The sequence below is a fragment of the Eleutherodactylus coqui genome, chromosome 5, assembly GCF_035609145.1.
Source record: "Eleutherodactylus coqui strain aEleCoq1 chromosome 5, aEleCoq1.hap1, whole genome shotgun sequence".
NCBI classification, from domain to species: Eukaryota; Metazoa; Chordata; class Amphibia; order Anura; family Eleutherodactylidae; genus Eleutherodactylus; species Eleutherodactylus coqui.
The window spans coordinates 167,907,151-167,930,535 of record NC_089841.1 but is presented as its reverse complement, the minus strand read 5'-3'; the positions used below and the strand labels follow the sequence as shown (position 1 = coordinate 167,930,535).

The window sequence follows — 23,385 nt, the reverse complement described above, 5'->3', positions numbered from 1 at the left end:
TGGTTGTAAATGTATTAAGAACTGATTATTTAAATTGGCAAGGACTTCAGGATACAGTGTACCAACATTTTCAGTGTACCAACTTCCATCTGAGTATATCTCTTGAAGTGTTCGCCGTTCACAGCTTGCTCTTCCACGTTTGGGGACATGTCAACAGTCAAACTGGTAAGCACTTGATATGAACGTCACTCAATGTACCAAACTCAAAATTTTATGAAATTACGGTGGTGGTGAGGATGTAAAAATCTAATGACACCAAAATCATCCACCAAAGGGCACGCAAAGGGGTCAACGTGGGGTGCGAGAAAAAGTATGTAGGCTTTTTTAATATTAGATAAGGCCAGTAATCTGGGCACTAATTAATTGGCATGACTATGGGGACTAAAGTATGAACTACTGCTATACTATATAATCCTACGATTGAGGAACTACTGTATGGGAACTTGAGTATAGTCTAAAACACTATACGCTACTCTCTGATTGGCCAGCAATGCTCACAGGCAATGTCTCACCAGTGAGAAGAGAGGAGCCATCTTGGGAGACCAAAAAGGGGCCTGGGTGCAGCATATCTGTGGCAGAACAGCAAGAAAGGAAGGAGCCAGGTATTCTGCCCCCTTTTGGTCCCAGAACAAATTTTGTGCCTGGGACTGGAGGATCTCTTTAAATGTTTGTTGTGGCTAATAGCCGGAATGAAACTTCCTTCTATTTGAATGCACTTATACAGCAAACAGTTTTGAGTTGAAAGCGATTCTTTACCTTGAATTTGCATAAAATTAATGACTACCTAATTAGCATTCTGTTATATACATAAACTCCAGTGAAAGATAGAAGGGATTGAACTCTCAAATAAAAGGGCCATGGGATATAGGGGGATCTGGAACAGAATCAGGGGTGGTCTTCTCAAAGAAGTGGGCTTTTGAAGCGATTCATAGTATGTATCAGTGCCTGGCAACTTGGAGCGAGCAGAGAGGTTATATCAGCGTTATCATATGTCTGGGTGGAGTGTAACTTTAAGGCATAACAAAAGTTATGGATCATTAATTCATTCTTAAATTTTCCACAAAGAGCATATCATTCCGAAATATTAAACTGCGATGTTTCGCGGCACTTTACACGCCTGTGACAGGCGGCCGCTGCATCCTAAGCAAGGAAATACCTCGAAATTGTACAACACAAAGCTGAAGTATTCATCAGATACCATAATGCTGACCTAAACACGATAACATGTTGGATTTGCATAGAAATTTCTTGTCCGTGGGTTTTGCAGAGAAGAGAGATAGAGGCTTTATAAATAGGCTGCTCACGGATATAAATCTGAACGAGCTATCAAAAAAGAAGAAATTTATGCGTTTGAAAATAGTCAGAAAGTAGAAGCAGAGCCCGTGGTTGATATAAATCTCAGTTCTCTGGATACAGTGCTGCATTTTAAAGCATTTACCGAGCCATGCACTTAAAAATCAGGTAACAAGTATAGAAAAATGATGATGTGCGGCTGCTTAAACGACTCTGTGCTCCGCGAATCCACCCCACCATCAAAGAGGGAGTGCAGCTTTTGCTTTTAAAGAAAGAAAAAAGTTTATACAATTGTTCATCTCTGCATGCTGGGAATATTTATGCTGCAAAAACAATACGATCGCTTTGAAAATCCATCAAAACCTTATAGAAGAAACAATCGTATGAAACTAAAATGTATTAATTGATATTATCACTCAGTGTTATAATTTTCCTCAGACATTATTACTTCTAGTTCATCAACCTTATTGGTCAGACCTCTAGCATTAGTCACCATACAGTTTAGAAGGTTTGGGTTATTTTTTTATTTTAGGTGTATCCCTATTAACTGTCCTGACAGTTCTAACCTCTCCAACCGCTCCATTCCCATTTTCATTACTTAGTCCGAGATCATGATCTACACTATCTTCCCCCCTATCACTCTGGTTGTTCTTCCCCCAAGCCCCAAGTGTAAACATTCCTCCAACCTTCTAGCCATCTTCTCCCCCAGCACAGCTGCACCCTTCCCATTGAGATGAAGCCCATCCCTACGGTAGAACCTGTAGCCAACAGCAACGTCAGACCAGTTCTCCATGAACCCAAACCCCTCCTTCCTATACCAACTCTGGAGCCACTTGTTTACCTCTCTAGTCTTCCACTGCCTTTCTTGCATGGCACTTGGTACAGGTAGTATTTCAGAAAATACTACTTTTGAGGTCCTTGCCCTAAGCTTATATCCTAATTCCTCAAAATTGTTTTAAGGACACTTCTCTGACCTCTAACTTTGTCATTGGTGCCAATGTGTACCATGACCACTGGATCCCCACCAGACCCTCCCAGTAATTTGTCAACCCGATCTGCGGTGTGTCAAGCCCTGTCTGTCCCACTAATAATTGATTCCCCCCCTACCAGGACCTTTCTAGCCTGCCCTGTGCTTCCATTCCCCTCCTTACTGAAGCAGACATCCCCCTGGCAGTCAGAGGTCTTGTCATGCTGCAGCAGTGCTAATCCAGTAATGGCATCCCTGTCATCTGCCAAATTTGCAAACTTGTTGGGATGTGCCAGTTCAGGACTATCCTTTCTGAATCTCTGCTCTCTACCCCTCCTTCTAACTGTTATCCAGCTAGCTCCCTGATCATCCTGCTCTCCCATGCTATCATCCAACCCCACATCTACCCCAGCGAGTGCCTGCTCAGTGAGCAGCAAACTCTTTTCCATGCTGCCAATGGATCTTGGTGTTGCAAGCTGCATACTTAGATCCAGAATCTGAGGTTCCAAATGCGCAACATGTGTGCATCTCGTACAGCAGTATGCACCCTCGAATGGCTGTTCAAGGACTACATAAATGGCACAAGATGTACACTTGATGCCATTGTCAATGGACATCATACAGACAGACTAGATAAAAAGTCATATATGCAAAAATTCAAATAAATAAACAGTATATAACACAAGTGACTCTTCCAAAGTCACTAATCCCAAGTCACACACTTAAGAAACAGCACACTCACTCAGCTCACACACTGACTTATGATTGCTTTATATAGCAGTTATCCTTAATACTTCTGCCCCTCCTATGTATTGTGGATATTTACTCAGTATGCTCAATACAAAACATGAACAGTACAATTGCATGCAGGGTATTAGTTTAGTTAGATTGTGTTGGTCTCTAATTGTAATTTACAGAATAATCAGACCACATTTTGTTAGAAATCAACATAAAAATCCAGGTAATTCTAAAGCCAATTATCTGATTTTTGCTCACAATGAAAAAAAAAATCATTATTTTAAAAATTAAGCATTTGATACAATCGTGACTTAATACGGCATGACGGCACTTTATGATAAATTTGCTTTCCGAAGGTAAGGGGGATATTAGTGGGTGATTGCACAGTGTGTGTTAAGTGAAGGTTTTCATAAGGAAATGGGTGATAACAGCACTTTTCATTTCTTTACAAATTAAGTGATTAAATAATTACGTGTGAAATATCTTCATGGAGATGTTCACATAATGATGAAACTGCTGGAGATTGGAGCTTCCTGCGACACCTGGCTTTCCTCCAGCTAATCTAGTTGTAGGATTCATCAGGAAAATCTAGTCTGCATGGACATAAACAGCAGATGTTTGCCAGATGACGTCCAGATACTGTAATTGAATAAACACGGATACTGATTTATCCCAAGAATTGAAGTAAAATGCCGGCTCCCATATCCGCTTGGCAATGAAGAAAAAGCTGAAACAAAGGTCTGCGGAGACTATTCTCGGTTAAAAGGAACTTACTGGCTGCATCCAATTCACTGTATAGAATGTACTTGGATTACCTGCAGATATATGTGGTCCCATGTATAAGACAATTAATATATTTGTAGAATTGTGTGCCTTTGTGAACATTACAATATTGTTGTACTATACATACCTTAAAGCTAGCCATATATTTGGGACAGCTGTCAGTCAAACGCTGTGCACTTAACATTAAAGGGGTTGTCCAGTTGTAAATTGTTGGTGGCCCTTTCTCAAGATAGATCATCAAAAGTAAATCAGCCGATCGGCGAAGAGTCCATCACTAGGGACCCCATCAATCAGCAGTACCTTGGGCCAATGCGCTCATGCACTTAGCTGATTTTGGCAGGAAGCAGACAGTTCTGTTCTCTCTGCAGAGGGCCAGACTTGATATTGCAGGCATTCATTTCAATAGGAACTTGGCCAGCAGTACCAAGCCTGACCACTGCAAAAAGAAAGGAGGGTAGATCTTTTTCTTGAGAGCTCTGGTCCAAATCTTACAAACTGTCCTACAACTTGACTGCATCTACCAGACTGCAAGAACTTAATTTCAAAACAGTATCGTAGAACAGCTGTCAAGTTGCATAAAATGTACCCCTCAGTATCAGATTAATGCTGGAGATGCTTGTCGGATACAGGGTCAATGTTGCATATCTGGTGGGACTGCACATGTATAGCCCCTATGTGGTATTGGAAGCAATGTGTCGCGATTCAAATAATAGTTTGGAAAGGGGCTATGGATTTCCGAAAATATATGGAAGAAATTGGGTGTTCTGATTTAGAAGAGGAGTCTACAGAATTCTGCTCCACTTCAGCTATGTTGATAGACTTTCGAGACTCGCCCTCTTTGTCCAGTTGGATATTGGATGGTTCTATCTAATAAAAAGGGTTACTTATTTATTTATTCATTTATCTATATATTTATATTTTAGTTACAAAGTATGGTCCACACCCGCAGGGCACGTCTTACTCTTTCCTTGTACTCCCCCTCCTCTCTTTTTTCTTCTCTACTTCACTATAATTACTCCTTTTCTTCCTTCCAGTTTCACAGTTGATTCTATGTTTGGGCTGGATGTAGCGGCCGAGATGGGAGTGTGTCACACTCAGTGGATTCTCCCCACATGGCCATCCTCATTATATTTAGGTTCATAGTTCTTTGGGATGGGATCCATGGGGTGGTGATACATGCCAATACTAGCCTCCTTAAATATACAATGAAAATTGATTCAAATGTAATACATAAGGGAGACAAGATCGTTTATATACTATCTTTATTGTTTCTGCATTCATGACCAGTTATGGATTTAAAAACCTTTCATAAAAAAACTTTTGAACCTAAAAATTTTTTTTTTTGGTGTAAACAGACCCTAATATTATGTTCACATGATGGAAGCAGATTTTTCCACATGAATTCTGCCTCTAAAAACCCCAGCAGAAACTTTCTGCCATGTATTTTGCTGTGGAATTACAAGTGGATTTAGCGCTGAGAATGGGTAAAAACTGCATGCAGAATTTCTGACATGATTCAGTACAGATCCGCATTAGGAAGTGACATGTCACTTCTTAATGCAGATCTGTGTGGAACTGCATCTGAAATTCCACACACGGTATTTACAGGACAAAATCCAAGTTAGAATCCGCTGAAAAATACACAGCAGGAATTTGCCGCTTAGTCTCATATTTCTGCTGCGTTTTCTAGAGGCGGAGTCCATGTGGATATATCTGCATTACATTGCACCATATGAATATACCCCTCAAAGTACATATGCCTCTTTATGCATACATGAAAATGTTGACAAATCTTATACAGAAGGGACCCTCATGTGCTCAGCCAACCTTCAACTTCTAATATGGTACCCATTCAATTTATGGGCCCTATGCCTGCAATTTCCCAAGTATAAACTTTTTGTTGGATTACATAGAAAGCCAAGAAAATACATCAAAGCTTGGTTAGTCAGATTTCAAGTATAGAAGTATTCTCCTCTAAAAACATGATATACGCAGTTCTACCTTATTGCATGGGGACTTATGCAAAATTTAAATTGTCCATAGAGTGACACAAAAAAATCCAGAATTAACCAAAAATGACAGTGATTATTAATTATTCTGTTTCAGCAAATAAATGTTTTTCTTTGTATGATGAAAACTTACAAAAATTTCCTATAAACTTTCTGTGTCAAAGAGTATGAAATATCAATCAGTATCAATGCCTTTAATATGGCTCATCATAACATTTGTATGGACACTCGTTTCTTCCAGATATTCACCCGTAATCAGCAAAGCAATATAGAAGACTTATAGTAGCGCCTTAGAGTGTAAGCATCCACATCCCGGCTCCCACGGCTCCCACAATTACAGAAAAGCACGCCTGCTAGTTTGGCTGATTGAAGATTTTGCACAGGTTTTTTTAGATGCCACCTATTAAAATGTCTCCTATTACAGGTTTTACTCATGAAAGTTAATAGACCAGAGATCTCCCATATACACCGAAACTGGAAATATCTGAATCACTGCTAAACTAACATCCTCTCAATGGAAGCAGAGAAAATACACTCATTCAAACCATAATAGTTAATTAGCTAATTGGTTTCTGCAAAGTCAGTTGAAGCAGAAGTCTTGCTTCCTTTTGAGTAAAAGATAGAGTAGTAAATATTTGGACGCTAACCTGTAAGGTCTATTAAACTAAAATAAAGCAGTTCCAGCTTTCTCCTACCGGCCCTGCTAGTGGTCATTAGTTTGATACAATCGGTTTAAAAATCCCTTCAATTCCCAAATTTGAATGGAAAAAAAAATAATTACTATGAATCACATTAAAATATACCTTGTAGTAATTCATTAGTGAAAAAGCCATTATCATTAAGCAGGCAGCTTCAGAACTGGCAGTGCTAATTGATATTCTAAAGATGTCATTTTTATTAGGTGATATCTTCAAGGTAAGAAAAGTGTTGCCGTATTAACATAATGTACAACATAAGCCTTCTACAAAGTACATGCGGTCATGTATTTTTAGCACCGGCCAGGAGTGGTATATACTGGATATATTTCCAAGTGAGAAAATTGCTTTTGGGCGCCTTTCTAGTTTTAAGTCCGTTTCACCCCAACCTTACAGATTTTGCCTAAGGGCTCTTTCACAGGAACGGATATACGGCGATGGCATTTCTACGTTTGCATGCCTGCTCTGTATAAGCATCTGAATGGGCGTTTTTCTGCGATCACGGCCAGCATTTTCTCGTTTATTTACATGACCTCAAGCGCCACTTTTAGCAGAAAAATACGCCGCACTCTGGAAAAACCCTCACTCTGCCAAAATCCTTGAGATGCCTTCCAGTGCCTACATAGAGGCACCTGTAAGCTTTTCGCAGAGTTGGAGTCTATGGGACCTGCCGGCATATATTGGCGATAAGATAGTTCCAGGACTATCTTTATGGCCACTGTATATACGCCGGACGTATTTCGGCCACTTATGTTCCATCTTTCACGTTGCTGACGTATTTACGCACCGTATATTTATCCTTGTGGACGAATGCATTGGGAACCAATTCTTCACATGGGTAGTGTATATACGCCCGGGCATGAAAACGCGGCGTATATGCGCTCGTGGGAATGAAGCCTCAAGTTGTACATGCTCATTTAACACTATCTATACAGAAAGTTTACCCATATGTAACATAAAAGAATGTTCAAATAAGTATGAAAATGGTTATTTTCTAAAGGTTTGGACCTTAACAAATTACTAAAACCAAAGAAGAAGGCAACCGATTTTTTCATTGATGACAGACATGCTGGTTCATTGAGAACCACCATCTAGTATGGGCCCATTATTGCTGGATGTTTTCCATGATTCATCAAACCTTGTGGCCCCCTTATCATATTCAATGGTTTTCCAATGATAATGCTGTGTTCTCTTTGTCCAGATTAGGTTCAACATTGTACATGTGTAACTATTCTAGACAATGAAGATGACACTGATTGATGTGTTTTGGGGCTCATGAATACACCAATCCATGAGATAACCCAAAGCTGTATGGTAGTGCACATTCTGCAGTACTGGTCTACAGCGTTGACCTGTAGTGCCCTCTTTATGTCGCCATATAGTGCCTGCCTGAAGCATAGTATTCTCCTCTAGAAACATTGCTTCTAGGTGAGGAAAACGGCAACCGGGATGTTCTGTATTTAAGGGGACTATATCACCTATAGATTTTTTTTTTACTAATTAAAACTAGATAGATAAACATATTCCATTTCTCTAATTTGTTTTCATTTTCTGATTGTATTTTTTTTTATTCTGTTGTCTGTATATGACTAGGGGGGTGGCCATCCTGCCTGAGCTACATTTAACAGCAGAGATGTTTTGCAGCAGTTTCATAGGCCATTCACACAATGAACAGAAGCTGACTTATTGACTTCTATGGGAGACTGTTTTAGGCATGTTCTGTGACCTGTGAAGAGGTTACTGTGCAGGGAGGGGGAGTAGATAAACTGTGAGCCTCACCTACTGTGAATAATAGATCCTGTATTATCTACATATGGGTGTTTATCTCTCATGGTAATCCTGCCTGTGATGATAATGAGAAGACTACTGCTAAGTATTAAGAGGTTTAAGAGTATAATTAGCCTTTATGGTCAAAGTGACAAATGCAGAATTTTAGGATTTTCTTTTTAAATATAAATTGTGACCAAAGGTTAAAAAAAAATCTCCAAAAATTCTTTAAAAATAAGTCTAACATAAAAACTTGGTGGACCCTTTCCAATCCAAATTGTATCCTGGTTTTCCTAGGTGGCTTACTCTTTTTCTGTCATTATACAACAGCACTATCTGCAGGCTAAAGCCAGTACTGCATGAGGTGACACGTTGCATAGGCTCCAACAGCAGAGAGGCTGGCAATGTACAGTAAGAGAACCCCGACTGACATCTTCCAACATCGGAGCTGTACAGCCTTAAATCATAATGGCTTAAAACATCAGACAGTGGACTGGAAAGGGTTAATGCAACAGGTCACTTTCTGATAACACATTGCCTTTAAGCAACCATTTTTTTCTGTGAGACTCTGAGAAAAAAGAAATACTATAGTATGGGCCTATTACATTCTATCGTCTGTGTATTTAGGATCCTTAAGAGGAAACACTTAGGGGAATATCTCCTAGTATACTACAGTAACACCTTACAGTATATGATGAACACTTTCAGATAGTCTATATTTATTGTACTGAAGTTTTATGTTTCTAAGCTTCCAGTATGAAGAGATTCCTAGAGATTCCCCATCGCTGAGAAGGGATGGTCCTTACCCGTTGTAATGTAAAATATGACAGAGCAGAACAGATTGCTGCTCTATGGATAATTAGATCTGCTCAAAGAAGCCAATTAAGTTCCATGGTGAGTTATGCAGAACTCTCATAATAGTTGCGATAAAGAACAATTTCATAATAATAACATTTGCATTTTATAGAGTGCTGCTCCTCTGTAGCTGCAAAATGTCTCCACTAATTGACTTGCACTGAAAGTCGTATCTGGGGGATAGAGCGGACAAAGCTGACAAAACCCTGCAAGTGAATTACAGTGCGCTGCTTAATGTGCAGCCCTTTCGTCAATGCTACGCCCGTTGCTGTTAACCCTCTGGAAGCACCTCTCACCTGTTGAAGGTGTTGTTTCTGCTAACCATCCTTAGGAATCCTGTTGGGTCTGTTACAGAATTCATTTTATTGTTAAGATCATCATATTGCTGGTCCATATAATCTCCTGCCTCGCTTTCGGTTTCGCTGCTTGCACAAGTCCTAGAGATAAAAACAGGCAAAGTTACATCTTAAACATGCTTGACAGGATTTAATTTGCTTTCCTTTAAAGACGTGCTGATGGGAAATTATATCACTCTAAGCAATAAAGTCGGAAGGATATTAAAAGTGATAGAGCATCCAATAAACAGTCTACAACTGAGTAAGCAACACATTTTACACCAAAAACCTTAGCAAAATATGTGGCTATTGAAAATCAGAACTATCCACTATTTGCAGAAAATACAGAAATACAATGTTCAGCAGGGTGAATTATTAATGGTTATTAATGCATTGGCTGGAAGGACAGGCTTCTTCTTGATGGATACCCTTCCATGAAATGTATGTTCAGATATGTGAACTACATGAACATAAGCCCCAATAATTTAAAGCCGCACTCTGATCACCATTTACAAGCTATCGAATTAGCGATCACAGTAATCAAATTGGAGGCTATTTTATATAGGTAACATAGTGATCAGATCTGAACACATATAGCAAATTGTTACTATGCAATGCAGCGTATATATAGTACATGTAGTTATTGTGGAATGCAAGTACACACAAACATATGCTATTAACCAAGAAATCCAATGAACCTCTTGCTATCAGTTTGTTCAAGTATATTCAATGGCTATGTGGCATAGCATGATTGGTTTGTACCACACTGCTCAATGTACACTCATTGTCAAAAACAAAAATCAAGCACCAAGGAGCTGTCGGAATCAAAGGAAACTTTCTATGTGTGATTGTACTGTTTATATAAGTAAGTTATTACCATAAAAGAGCAAAAGGATAATTTTTATTGTGCAAAGTGGAACGCATGAATGGAGGCTCTGATACCCTGTTGGATCGCCTCTAGCTGGGATACAAGATGTGATATAGGCCTCTCAGACAATCACACCAGCAGTGGGGTCAGTCTACTGCTCCACAACAAAGGCAGGTATGAGGTGCTTGCTTCTAGATCTTCAGACATGAACATGGCCATCGTCAGTGCCCAAACTAAACCTGAATTTGTCGCTGAAGACACCCCAGCTCCACTCCAGAGCAGTTCAGTTTTGTCATTCATGACACCACTGCAAAAAAAGCTGATGGTGGGTGTCAACCGCAGTACATGTATTGGGCGCCATGAGACCAAATATCCTTCAGCCAAGCACCTGTAAATGGTTCCAACAAACATAGGGGCCTATAACAATGGTGCCACCTGTCTCTGAATGGCAGACAATGAAACAGTTACAGCTGCTTTGGCAAATTAGATGATCCTTTCTATTGGTGGCCTGTCAAAGGGTACCCTGAGCCAGGTCACCTTGTATATGTGCCCTCATGTATTCACTGTTCCCAACACCTCCTAACAGTCTGGTTAAAATGTCCCAGGTGGTGGGCAGTTCGTCAATACAACCATCCAGCTTCTTGCATTCCAAAAATGAGCCCAATCTCAAACTGTTAAGTGGGTGAAAACTACTCAAACTGAAAATTCCTGGAGAACAGAGAGAGAGTATTCAAAAAGATCTAGAAAAGCTTGAACAATGGGCCACGACTAACAGAATGGTATTTAACAAGGAGAAATACAAAATCCTACATCTGGGCGAGAAAAATGAAAAAAAGAATGGGAGGAATTGGGCTAAGCAGCAGCATATGTGAAAAGACTTGGGTATACTAATAGATCATGGACTGAAAATAAGTCAACAGTGTGATGCAGCAGCAAAAAACGGCAAATACAATTCAGGGACATACTAAGAGAAGCATAGAGTCTAGATCACCTGAGGTAATTATCCCCCTCTACTCTTTCTGAGTCAGACCTCATCTGGAATACTGTGTCCAGTTCTGAGTACCCCACTTTAAAAAAGACATAGACAAACTGGAGCAAGTTTAGAGAAGAGTTACCAAGATGGTGAGCGGTCTGCAAATCATGTCCTATGAAGAACGGTTAAAGGATCTGGAAATGTTTAGCTTGCAAAAGAGAAGGCTGGGAGGAGACTTAATAGCTATCTACAAATATCTGAAGGGCTGTCACAGTGTAGAGGGATCAGCCCTATTCTCATTTGCACAAGGAAAGACTAGAAGCAATGGGATGAAACTCAAAAGGGAGGAGACACAAATTAGATATTCTTAAAAACTTTTTGACAGCGAGGCTGATCAACAAGGGGAACAGGTTGCCACAGGAGGTGTTGAGTTCTCCGTCAATGGAAGTGTTCAAACATATCCTGGACCGTCATCTGCCTAGGATGATTTAGTGAATCCTGTATTGAACATGGGGCTGAGCCCGATGACCGTGAAGGTCCCTTCCAACTCTGCTATTCTATGATTGCATCATAGAGGCGTCTAGTGGTCAACAAGCTCTACACAAGCAGAAAAAGAGGTCAACTACACACAAGTAGCCTCTGAGAGCGTTTTTATAGGCCCAGGGTAGAATCATTGTTAGGGCCTCAGGTGTGTTCTGCATACCGCGCTCGGAGCGCTCAGCTGTATAACAGCCAGGCACTCCGAGCAGCGAACAGCTGGATGTAGAAGACAAGCAGCCCCGCTTGTCTTCTGCATCCCCCGTTTAGAGTGTTAAGTGATCGCTCAACATTTCAGCCATGACCTTGCAATTATCGCTCAAAAGACATCTTTTGAAACAAGGCTTAAGACTACTGTTGTATTATTGATTTATGCAAAGATCATTAAAAAGAGAGTGCCCATTAAGTTTGAAATTGAATACTACCCCCAAACTATCCTAAGGTTGCCCTTAGCTCAATATTAACAGCACTTTTGAACAGATTCCTAAGCTGCAGCATTCATATGAATAATGGCTCCAGCCACATGAAAAATGTTATGTAGGTAACGCGTTTTTTGTCAGTGTTTATGTCTCTGCATATCTTCTTTTATACCTCCCAAAAACAATTTCCATTTGAAACTATAATGGCGAGCTGTCAAATTAGCATAATGTTGCATCTGACAGTAAAGAGCGGAGCATTTTGTGAGGCACTAGAACATTTTTCATATTGAGTGATGTAACAGATTTATGAGATGGACTCCCAATGTGTTCCATAGTGCAACATGATAATGCAATTATTGCATAGGTCATCTCTGCACAGATCAACCTGAGAATGAAGAGAAGCTGCAAAAGGAACATGTTTTGTAGAGTTTGCTTCTATTTCTTAATCCCAATGTTTCCCCGCAATCTTATGAATTGTTAAAAATGTATGAAGTATAGTAAATTATGCATGCAAACAAAAAATATCCTCCGCGCAGCTACATTATAAATTTCACTAGAGATACACTGAGCTATGAACTGTAACCATTTATGAAAGTCAAACCATGGAGTAGTGGAAATGATTTCCTACATCACAGGTAGGCAGAACGTGCGGTCCACGGCTCTGACCTCTACAAACATCCATAATCTTCAAAAGCAAATGCCAAATTGGAAAACGTTGTAGTAGAAAAGCTGCTTTCATGAGGGCTCATTCACACGGGCGTAGAATGTTTGGGTCCATGAATACACAGCATAATATAGGCGTATTCATGGACTGAAAATCACCTATCCAGGGCATATTTCAGCCTTTTTTGCATCTTTTTTTGCATGAGTAAGAGTTCCGTATTTACGAGCGCAAAAATAAAAAAAGAAGAGACTATTGTTTTTATGCACATATGCGCAGTGAATATGCATATTGCGCAGTCTCATTCACTTCTATGGTCAATTTCAGTCCATAATACGGACCAAAATAGGACATGCTGTAGTATTTTTTACACAACCGAAAATTGCATGAAAAATATGCAGATGTGAATGAACCCATTGGAATCAATCGTTTCTATTCACTGCACGTAAAAAATTGTGTGCAATACGTGGCGCATTAACACCTGCGTAAAAGAGGGCTACGGGTGCAGTCACACCACGATTTTTTAGCACATGTATAGGCGCAATAAAAAAATTACATCTATTAGAACCAATGCTGTCCAATGAAAGCGGTCACATGTCAGATTTTACATGCGTGAAAAAAATTGCTGGTGTCACTGCACCCTCAGTGTGACTGGGCTTGGCAGTAAGGAGTTTAATATTGGCAATTCATGGAAAAGAGTTTTCTAAAGTAACTTTTATTACCTTTTATCTTTCTACTATTTATTTTCTACAATTTTTTAGTCCACAGCGGATTTGAACTTGCATTAGGCCGCTTTCAAATGGTTGAGAAAATTGTGCGAGATTTGTGCGTTGCGAGACACACAAATATGGCACCAATTTGAACCCCATTCTTTTGAATGGGGTCTTATACATGAGTGATTTTTTTTCCAGCATCGCATCGCGGTACGGGAAAAAAATTGTGGCATGTCCAATCCTTGGGTGATCCCTCGGAACGCCCCGCCAATTGTTTCATGGCCCAATATGTGAAATTAGCCTTACACTACATTCTGACAGGAAGTCTATCAAGACATGTGACATAAATGTCTTGATAAGCATTCAGTCACGGCAGCCCTGAGGGCCTTCAGAAGGCCACAGGCTACCATGGCAACCAAACGGCACCTCACAATCTCATCACAGGGGAGGCCATTTGGGACCATCAAACACTGATCGAGGCATATAAATGTCACTGTCAGAATTAACAGCAGTATTTAAAGGGTTAACAACCATGACCGGCGTTCACACTGATTTCAGCTATTGCAGGCAGGGGACAGCTGGCACCCATTGTGTACGGAGTGGGATTGGCTCCCGATCCCGCTCTGTATAAACCCTGTGCACCCACAATGTAACTGTATGCCCTGGAGTGTGAAGTTGTTAATACTTGTACAGCTGCTTTAAAAAAGGCTGCAGTTTCAACCGGCTCCCTCTTTAATGCATAGATATGGTAAAATTTTAACCCCTTAAGGACCAAGCGCGGTAAATATATGGCACTTAGTTGTGGGCTTTAATCCGTCCGAAAGTAAGAATACAGTGTGGGATTAAAGCCCCTTCTTCTGCAATCAAGCAGAAGCATGTCAGGTTGCCAGCTGTTAGTCACAGCTGAGAACCCAGAGGAGAAGGGAGAAGCAGTTTTTAACCACTTCTGCCTTCTGCTTTCCCTGGTACATAGTGCTCAATGAGCACTATGCACTAAAAAGTGGAAGTCTTTCTTCCACTACGCAAGCTGGCAGTCACATGACCGCTGGGATACCCTGGCACAGCAGAGCTGCAGGGTCCTAGCAGACTCTGATTAGCTCTGCCAGCGACTATTGTCACTACAGGGGGATCTTTTCCCCTGTAACTATAAACAGAGGTCTTATATGATGTCATGGGGGACAAAGATAGTAAAAAAAATAATTGCATAGATAAGTAAAACAAAATTACAGAATAAAATAAAAATATACACATAAAAAAGAAAATAGCCCAAAGCCGACACCAACCAAAACCGTCGCCGTATACGCCCCGTAATCCAAAACCATACATATTATATATCAAAACGTCCGAAACAAAATGAGGAACCTATTCCCATACTTTATTTTAGCATAAATATACTAATTAAAAAAAAAAAAACTATAAATGTTTAAAACATTTTTTTTAGCTTTTTATCCACAAAAAAAACTAAAAAATGGAAAGAAAAGCCAGTGATAACGATAGTTAAAAAACAGCCCTATATGTCACAGGAAAAAAAACACAGCAAAACTAATTTTGGCAGCTGAAGACAAAAAAATAGGGCAGTTAAACCACTACATGGGTAAAATCCCTAAAAAGTGTCCTTATGGTATAAAACAGCCTGGTGCTTAAGAGGTTAAGGTAAAGATGAATAAATACACTTGAAGGAGTTTTCTATTATTTTTGACTGTTGGCCTATCCTTAGGAAAGCCCATTAGTTTTTGTTTGCTGAGGTTTCAACCCCCCAAAACACCCATGACCAGCAGAATGTAGGGGCCATGGCATGTGCTGGAGTGCTACAACCCATTTAATGTTTATCTAGATACAGCACCGCACATATGAGTGTGGCTATGACTGGTACTGCAGCTCAGCCTATATAAGTGAATGGAGTTGTGCACCAACTAGGCACAGCTACCCTTATATGTAGTTTGTGGTGTTATTTATGCATCATTTAGATGTAATGATTAAAAACTAACGTGAGGAGCGGGGTCTACTGAATAAGCTAAAACCCAAAATTGTGCCCAGAACAACAGATATACCAGTTTGCAGAAAGTGACATTAACTGAATAGTGTCTTCAGTGGTTAAATGGCCATGAATATATCCTACATATTTGATGCCAGGTGCTTACATCCAATATTTTAGTAAGTGCAGTTTGATTTTGCCTTTCTCCTTGGGCCATCAAGTGAATCAATATACTGATTATTTACAGTACAGCACTAATTGTGAACACGAAATGGAGCTTGATTAATAGTCCAATAGTTATACCTATGCCAGGAACCATTTCAGTGAAACTAAGTGACAATCCACTGGGTAGCTTAATAGAGCCAGACCTGAAGACATCTTCAGTGATTGTCAGATAAACTTCAGACCACTGCACAAATTATTGGTTTCTTGGGAAGTAGGAACTATTTCAACGGGGATAATACTGTCTTACAAAGAGGAGCTGCTGATTGTCCGCAGAAGGGAAATAAGAGATATGGATGAAGTAGATACAGATGTTGTAAATGAAAGTGTTTATGGACAGAAGGACAGAGAAAGTTTATGGCTGTATCACTCATTCTGTCCTATTAGTTTTTACAATGTGTCTGGGATGGTTTTATTCTTGTCATAAAAGTTATTTGTCTCAGAGGGCTGCAATGGGTGTTCCATCCTGGGAACTATTCTGGTCTGAGATAAGGTACATGCAGGAACAGGCTGTGAGCCCAGGTTTTTTTTTAAATCTATTTTTATATGTTTTTCAAGATTATTTTATTATTATTATATAATTTATAACTTTTTTATTCTAAATTTTCAATTTCCTTAGATTTTTTTGTTCAAAATGTTAAAAAAAAACACTGAAAAAGTCATGACTCAATACATGAATATTACTATACATATTTCCACATAACCTTTGAGTAAAATGAATGGAGTAGTCTAAAAAAACATGGCTAGGCTTCTGTATGTTGTATGTTCTCCTGTGTTTGTGTGGGATTATTTATTTTAGAAAAAAGACGGCTGAGGGGCGACCTAATAACTATGTGTAAATATATCAGGGGACAATACAGAGATCCCTCCCATGATCTGTTTATACTCAGGACTGTAACTGTACCAAGGGGGTATCCTTGTCTAGAGGAAAGAAGGTTTCTGCATCGACATAGAAGGGGGTTCTTTCCTGTAAAAGAAGTGAGACTATGGAACTCTCTGCTTGAGGACGTGGTGATGGTGAATTCGTTAAAAGAGTTTAAAAGGAGCCTGGACAGCTTTCTTGGGTGTGTTATAAAACTTCAAAAGGGTTGTTGATCTAATTTTTTCCCCTTAAATGGGGAAAAAATTGTCTTCTACCTCATTGGTTTTTTGCTTGCCTTCCTCTGGATCAACATTGGGGGGTAATAGGCTGAACTGGATAGACATATGTCTATTTTTGACCTTACATACTATGGTTTCCTCCAACAACATTCTAGTAGGTACCATAAATTAGCTTCCCATTGGCCATAGTGAGTATGAGAGAAGAAAATTAGATTGTAAGCCCCAATGAGAACAGGGACTCAACTGAATAATGACAATCTCTGTATAGCACTGCAGAATATTTTGGCACTTGTCGCTATATTAGCAACAGGAGATAAACATAACAGATATCTATTAGATGTTTCTAAATAAAAAAGTCAATTAAATATTTTTGGGTGGCAAACAAAAAGGAGTGGTTGGCAAAGAATTTGGAGTTGAACAGCTGTAAAAAAGATGGTTGCTCTCATTGTACAGCAGAACAACCCACCAGTCTCCCCAGGCATGGCCATGAACCGCTACTGCAAAGAAACTGAATTCCCAATGTAAGACAGCTCGAAATATAAATCAAAGGTCAAATGAATCTTGCAGAGTTCTGTAAGACGGAGTTTCCACCTGATTACCTATAAAAATGAACATTGCTCCTACATCCTACAAAAAAACATCAGCCTTCAAATAAATCTTGTTCGTAATTGTTTCCGATCATAAGTCACCTCTTCCCAAATAGACTGAAACAGAAAAATGTAATCCGACCTATTACCAGAATTTTACTCTGGCGAGGACAAAAGTCGCATCGTTTTGATAGTCATGACCCCCACCCCACGCTTACTTAGTAAAGACACTCCGCAGTCATATATGCTTAGCTATATAAGATAGAACTAGCAGAACATTAAAATTTAAACTGGAATCTGCAAGTAAATTGAGATGAAACCGTGTCATCTGCTAAGCCGTAGCGCTAAAAGCAGGCACACAAACAATTTGATTACAGGTCACTTGTTACAACTGAAATCCAAAAAGAATGGTGATGTTTAATTAATATACAGAGTCCGCAAAACAAAGAAAGGGTCAGTGGAGCATCGCCAGCCACAGCTGAGCATGAAGATTAACTGCATCAAAATGACACATCATTAAAATATAATTTATCTCTGCCAAAAGATAAGAAAGAATAGTTTATTAAGAGCACGCAACAGACATATGTTCACCATCAGCCACTGTTATTACTGCTCAGTGGCGGGTAAACTGACTGGTGGAGATTTCAATTTTTTTTTTTTTCGTGTTATTTTTGAATGGTCAAAATGAATAAAAATTTAATTTGCATATAGAAAAATATAATAATGAGTTCTCGCCGTAACAGCAACGTCTTAAATAAAAATCGGAACGCTTCCAGAGCCGGCGTCGGAAATGTGCTTTGCAGTTATTCCCTTACATTTATCATGACAACTGGAGGTCTACAATTAATGCAATCATTTTCTCTTCTGTCTGTGAAACAAGCAAGCAAGTCAGTGGCTGGTTTGTGAATTGAGAGCATGCAAATTATTTGCAAGCATCAATCACACAGCTGCATATCTCAGAATGTATCCTTGCTATTTGGAGTGAAAGTGACTTTGGGAAGGGAGGTTCACGTCTTGTTCTTTGGCATCTGCAAAATTTCCAGCACAGCTACCAATGTGCCCTGGTGAGGTTCAGTTTTGGACTGCTGAACCGGAAAAGCTTATGTTTATATAGAGAAACTATATAGGAGAATGGAGCTGTAGATAAGAGACTTAAGCATCTCACATTCACATGCCTTTCTTAATTGCTAAATAAATATTCACAAATTCCTAAGGCCAAAGGAAAAAATCTTCTTATGCAGGGAAATATATTACCATTTTATATCATATTTACATGATTAAATATGTAAATATCAATATGAGGGCAGGTATTCTCTTCTGGTTTTTTATGGCCTTGCATCAAAGTGTCAGTCACACGTGCCGGAAATGTTTTTCTTGCCTAACCTTGTATAATGAATTACAAAATATTTTAATCGTATTAAAAAGAAAATACGCATGTTCATAATGCCGCTGTAATGACTTATTGCACAGGGGGCATTTGTACTGTCAAAACCATCACCCGCTGACCTTCATCCAATGTGTGCCGTGGTTTAAAGTGGCTTCCAAGCAAATACTATTGATGACCTATCCTAAGGTCATCAATAGCATGCATCATTCTTGTAAGGACGGTTTCTCATCTGTGTAGGAAGCTTAGGTCGGATGTGCCATCACAGATCCGGCTCAAGATGCTGGGAAAATAAAGCATGCAGTGCTTCCTCTTTCCTCCCAAAGCCGGGCAGCTGGGCAGAAAGCGAACAGACTCCATTATAGTCAATGGGGTCCATCCAGCGCTGTGCAGTTCCGTTCAGAGACTGGGCCGCAGGGATACCCCTTTCCTGCTCCCTGAATGGTAAATGTAACAAAGAAAACTGTACGTTTCAATAGTATGCCAAACTGTGATGTGAACGCCACTGCTTTCACACAGCAGTATATTGGCCAGTATTTCACATTAGTATTTGTATATATAAGCCAAGACTAGAAGTGGGTCCAAAACACAGATGAGGTAGAAATCTTTCCATTATACATCTCTTTGTTTGTGCTTTACTCCTCGTTTGGCTAAGGCTTTGTTCACATCTGCATCGTAGGCTTTGTTCCAGGCCTCCAGTGCAGATCTGGTACAATATCCTGGACAAAATAGTACGGCAGGCTATGCTATATTGCATGTTAACATGCTAGGTGGCATGCCGGAAACCCAACGGACTCCGCTATAGTTAATGATTCCGTCAGGAGCAGCTCGTAGTCGTAATGTGCCATCCAGCACTTCATTTCTTTTAGCTGTTTGGCTCCAGTGGCAGAACTGAATAATGGAAAGTTCTCGCAGAAGTGTAACCGAAGTCTTACAAATACTGATGCAAGATACTGACCAAAATACTTCTGTGTGAAAGAGGCCTAAGCCATGAAAGAGTTACAGCAGACTCAGCACTGCCCACCGGTTCATTAAGCTCATTCTATAGTTTATCATTTTATTATTATGAGTATTAGCATTATTATTATTACTCTGTTTAATGAATGTCTATGCCTTAAAGTGACATTCCACCTAGCAAAGAAGATCATGTTGCACATTCTAAATGACACCATCACTGTACTAATACATGCATCACAGGTGATCCCCCCAGGAACTGTGTTTGGGGCTAAAACAGTTGCCAACTATAGCTCTGCTTATTCTGAACTAAAGCTGCCCATATACTTTAGATAACTGTCAACCAAATGCTCAATCGAATAACAGGCGTTCCTCCAGATTTACCCACAGACTTGCACCCTTGGCCAACCAAGCATGCGTTTTCAATGGAAAAAGGGGAATAAGCTCCTCTCAGACACCTCTGGCGGCAAACTATCTCCTCTAGGAACAAAAAGACTGGGCAAGCGGAAATGTAAGATGGTCAATCCTTGTGTCCCCAAACATCTGTGGTCAGCATACACATCAGATAATCAACCAGTCCTGCTAAAAATGGGTTTGGCCAACTCTCTTTGGACACCTTTACAGGAATTGTCAGTTCGCTTATAACAATTGACAAACAACAGTGTTCCTAGTCTAACGGATCAGAGGTTTAGATACATTGCTGCAAAGTGAGTTATCGAGTTCAGGACCATACCAATGGTAGAGAGTAGAGATGAGCGAACGTACTCGTCCGATCTTGATACTCGTTTGAGTATTAGCGTGTTCGAGATGCTCGTTACTCGAGACGAGTACCACGCGATCTTCGAGTTACTTTCACTTTAATCTCTGAGACGTTAGCGCGCTTTTCTGGCCAATAGAAAGACAGGGAAGGCATTACAACTTCCCCCTGCGACGTTCAAGCCCTATACCACCCCCCTGCAGTGAGTGGCTGGCGAAATCGGCCCCTCCCGCGGCTCGCCACAGATGCATTCTTTCAGAGATCAGGGACAGTGCTGCTGGTGCCGGAGCTGCTATAGGGAGAGCGTTAGGAGTTATTTAAGGCTTCAAGAACCCCAACGGTCCTTCTTAGGGCCACATCTAACCGTGTGCAGTAGTGTGGAGGCTGCTTTTTGCAGTGTTGCACATTTATTTTTTGGTATATCGGCCGTGCAGAGCATTGCGTCCTGCAGTAATTTTACATTGTCCAGGGCCAGTAGTGGTGAGGCAGGGACAGAAGACATATTTAGTGTATATAGGCAGTGGGCCTTTCCAAAAACAGTTGGGAAAAAAAATCTATTTGGGCTGCCTGTGACTGTCCTCAGTATACTGGGTCTCTGCTGGGGGTAGTTGTCCTAATTCATACGCAGCCAGCTAAGTGTTACAGCAGGCTTGCGCAAAATTCTTTCGTGCCTCTGTGTTGCCTCTTACATCACTGCTGTATTCCTGTCCACAAGTGTACTGGGTCTCTGCTGGGGGTAGTTGTCCTAATTCATACGCAGCCAGCTAAGTGTTACAGCAGGCTTGCGCAAAATTCTTTCCTGCCTCTGTGTTGCCTCTTACATCACCGCTGTATTCCTGTCCACAAGTGTACTGGGTCTCTGCTGGGGGTAGTTGTCCTAATTTATACGCAGCCAGCTAAGTGTTACAGCAGGCTTGCGCAAAATTCTTTCCTGCCTCTGTGTTGCCTCTTACATCACTGCTGTATTCCTGTCCACAAGTGTACTGGGTCTCTGCTGGGGGTAGTTGTCCTAATTCATACGCAGCCAGCTAAGTGTTACAGCAGGCTTGTGCAAAATTCTTTCCTGCCTCTGTGTTGCCTCTTACATCACCGCTGTATTCCTGTCCACAAGTGTACTGGGTCTTTGCTGGGGGTAGTTATCCTAATTCATACGCAGCCAGCTAAGTGTTACAGCAGGCTTGCGCAAAATTCTTTCCTGCCTCTGCTGTGCGTTCCGTAAGCGAAGTCAGCCTCCAACCACAGGCCAATAAGCAGCACATTTAATTACAGCGTTCCGTTTCTGCACTACTGGTAATACACCATGCTGAGGGGTAGGCCTAGAGGACGTGGACGCGGCCGAGGATGCGGAGGCCCAAGTCAGGGTGTGGGCACAGGCCGAGCTCCTGATCCAGGTGTATCGCAGCCGACTGCTGCGGGATTAGGAGAGAGGCACGTTTCTGGCGTCCCCACATTCATCTCACAATTAATGGGTCTACGCGGTAGACCTTTATTAGAAAATGAGCAGTGTGAGCAGGTCCTGTCGTGGATGGCAGAAAGTGCATCCAGCAATCTATCGACCACCCAGAGTTCTGCGCCGTCCACTGCTGCAACTCTGAATCCTCTGGCTGCTGCTCCTCCTTCCTCCCAGCCTCCTCACTCCATTACAATGACACATTCTGAGGAGCAGGCAGACTCCCAGGAACTGTTCCCGGGCCCCTGCCCAGAATGGCCAGCAATGGTTCCTCTCCCACCGGAGGAGTTTGTCGTGACCGATGCCCAACCTTTGGAAAGTTCCCGGGGTCCGGGGGATGAGGCTGGGGACTTCCGGCAACTGTCTCAAGAGCTTTCAGTGGGTGAGGAGGACGATGACGATGAGACACAGTTGTCTATCACTCAGGTAGCAGTAATTGGAGTAAGTCTGAGGGAGGAGCGCACAGAGGATTCGGAGGAAGAGCAGCAGGACGATGAGGTGACTGACCCCACCTGGTTTGCTACGCCTACTGAGGACAGGTCTTCAGAGGGGGAGGCGAATGCAGCAGCAGGGCAGGTTGGAGGAGGCAGTGCAGTGGCCAGGGGTAGAGGCAGGGCCAGACCGAATAATCCACCAACTGTTTCTTAAAGCGCCCCCTCGCGCCATGCCACCCTGCAGAGGCCGAGGTGCTCAAAGGTCTGGCAGTTTTTCACTGAGAGTGCAGACGACCGACGAACAGTGGTGTGCAACCATTGTCGCGCCAAGATCAGCCAGGGAGCCACCACCACCAGCCTCACCACCACCAGCATGCGCAGACATATGATGGCCAAGCACCCCACAAGGTGGGACGAAGGCCGTTCACCGCCTCTGGTTTGCACCGCTGCCTCTCCCCCTGTGCCCCAGAATGCGTGTAACGCGAGTGTCACAAGAAAGGCATCCTAACATGAAGTCAGCCATGTGTGCCAGGGTACCTGTACGCAACACATGGCTGTCCTCACTAGGAAGATCACTTTCAGGATCCTCCTCCTCAGGCCATACACTCTGAAAGGATGACAGGCAAGCAGCATGGGTACCCTCAGCAGTGGGCCAAGCTGTCTCTTCCCCCTCCTCCTCATCCTCCTCATGCTACTCCTCCTCAACGCGCTGAGATATAGACAGGAGGGTGCTCTGACTATCCAGCGACATACTGTCTTCTTCCGCCTCCGTTTCCAAGCGATAATTTCGTCCCGAGTAACGAGCACCCGAGCATTTTGGTGCTCGCTCATCTCTAGTAGAGAGATTTTTTTATTTAATTCCATATACAGTACTATATAAACATTAGAGATGAGCGAACGCGTTCGTC

The 23,385-nt window shown here is 41.4% G+C and overlaps 1 protein-coding gene across 3 annotated transcripts in view; it reads right to left on the bottom strand.

Moving 5' to 3' along the window:
* Positions 1-23,385, bottom strand: part of TTC28 (tetratricopeptide repeat domain 28) — a 543,332-nt gene that overhangs the window by 76,781 nt on the left and 443,166 nt on the right. For all 3 annotated transcript variants that reach the window (XM_066603685.1, XM_066603686.1, XM_066603687.1), the window contains one exon: positions 9,404-9,544. In XM_066603685.1, the coding sequence (XP_066459782.1) occupies positions 9,404-9,544 (141 nt within the window). The remainder of the gene's footprint in view (positions 1-9,403; positions 9,545-23,385) is intronic.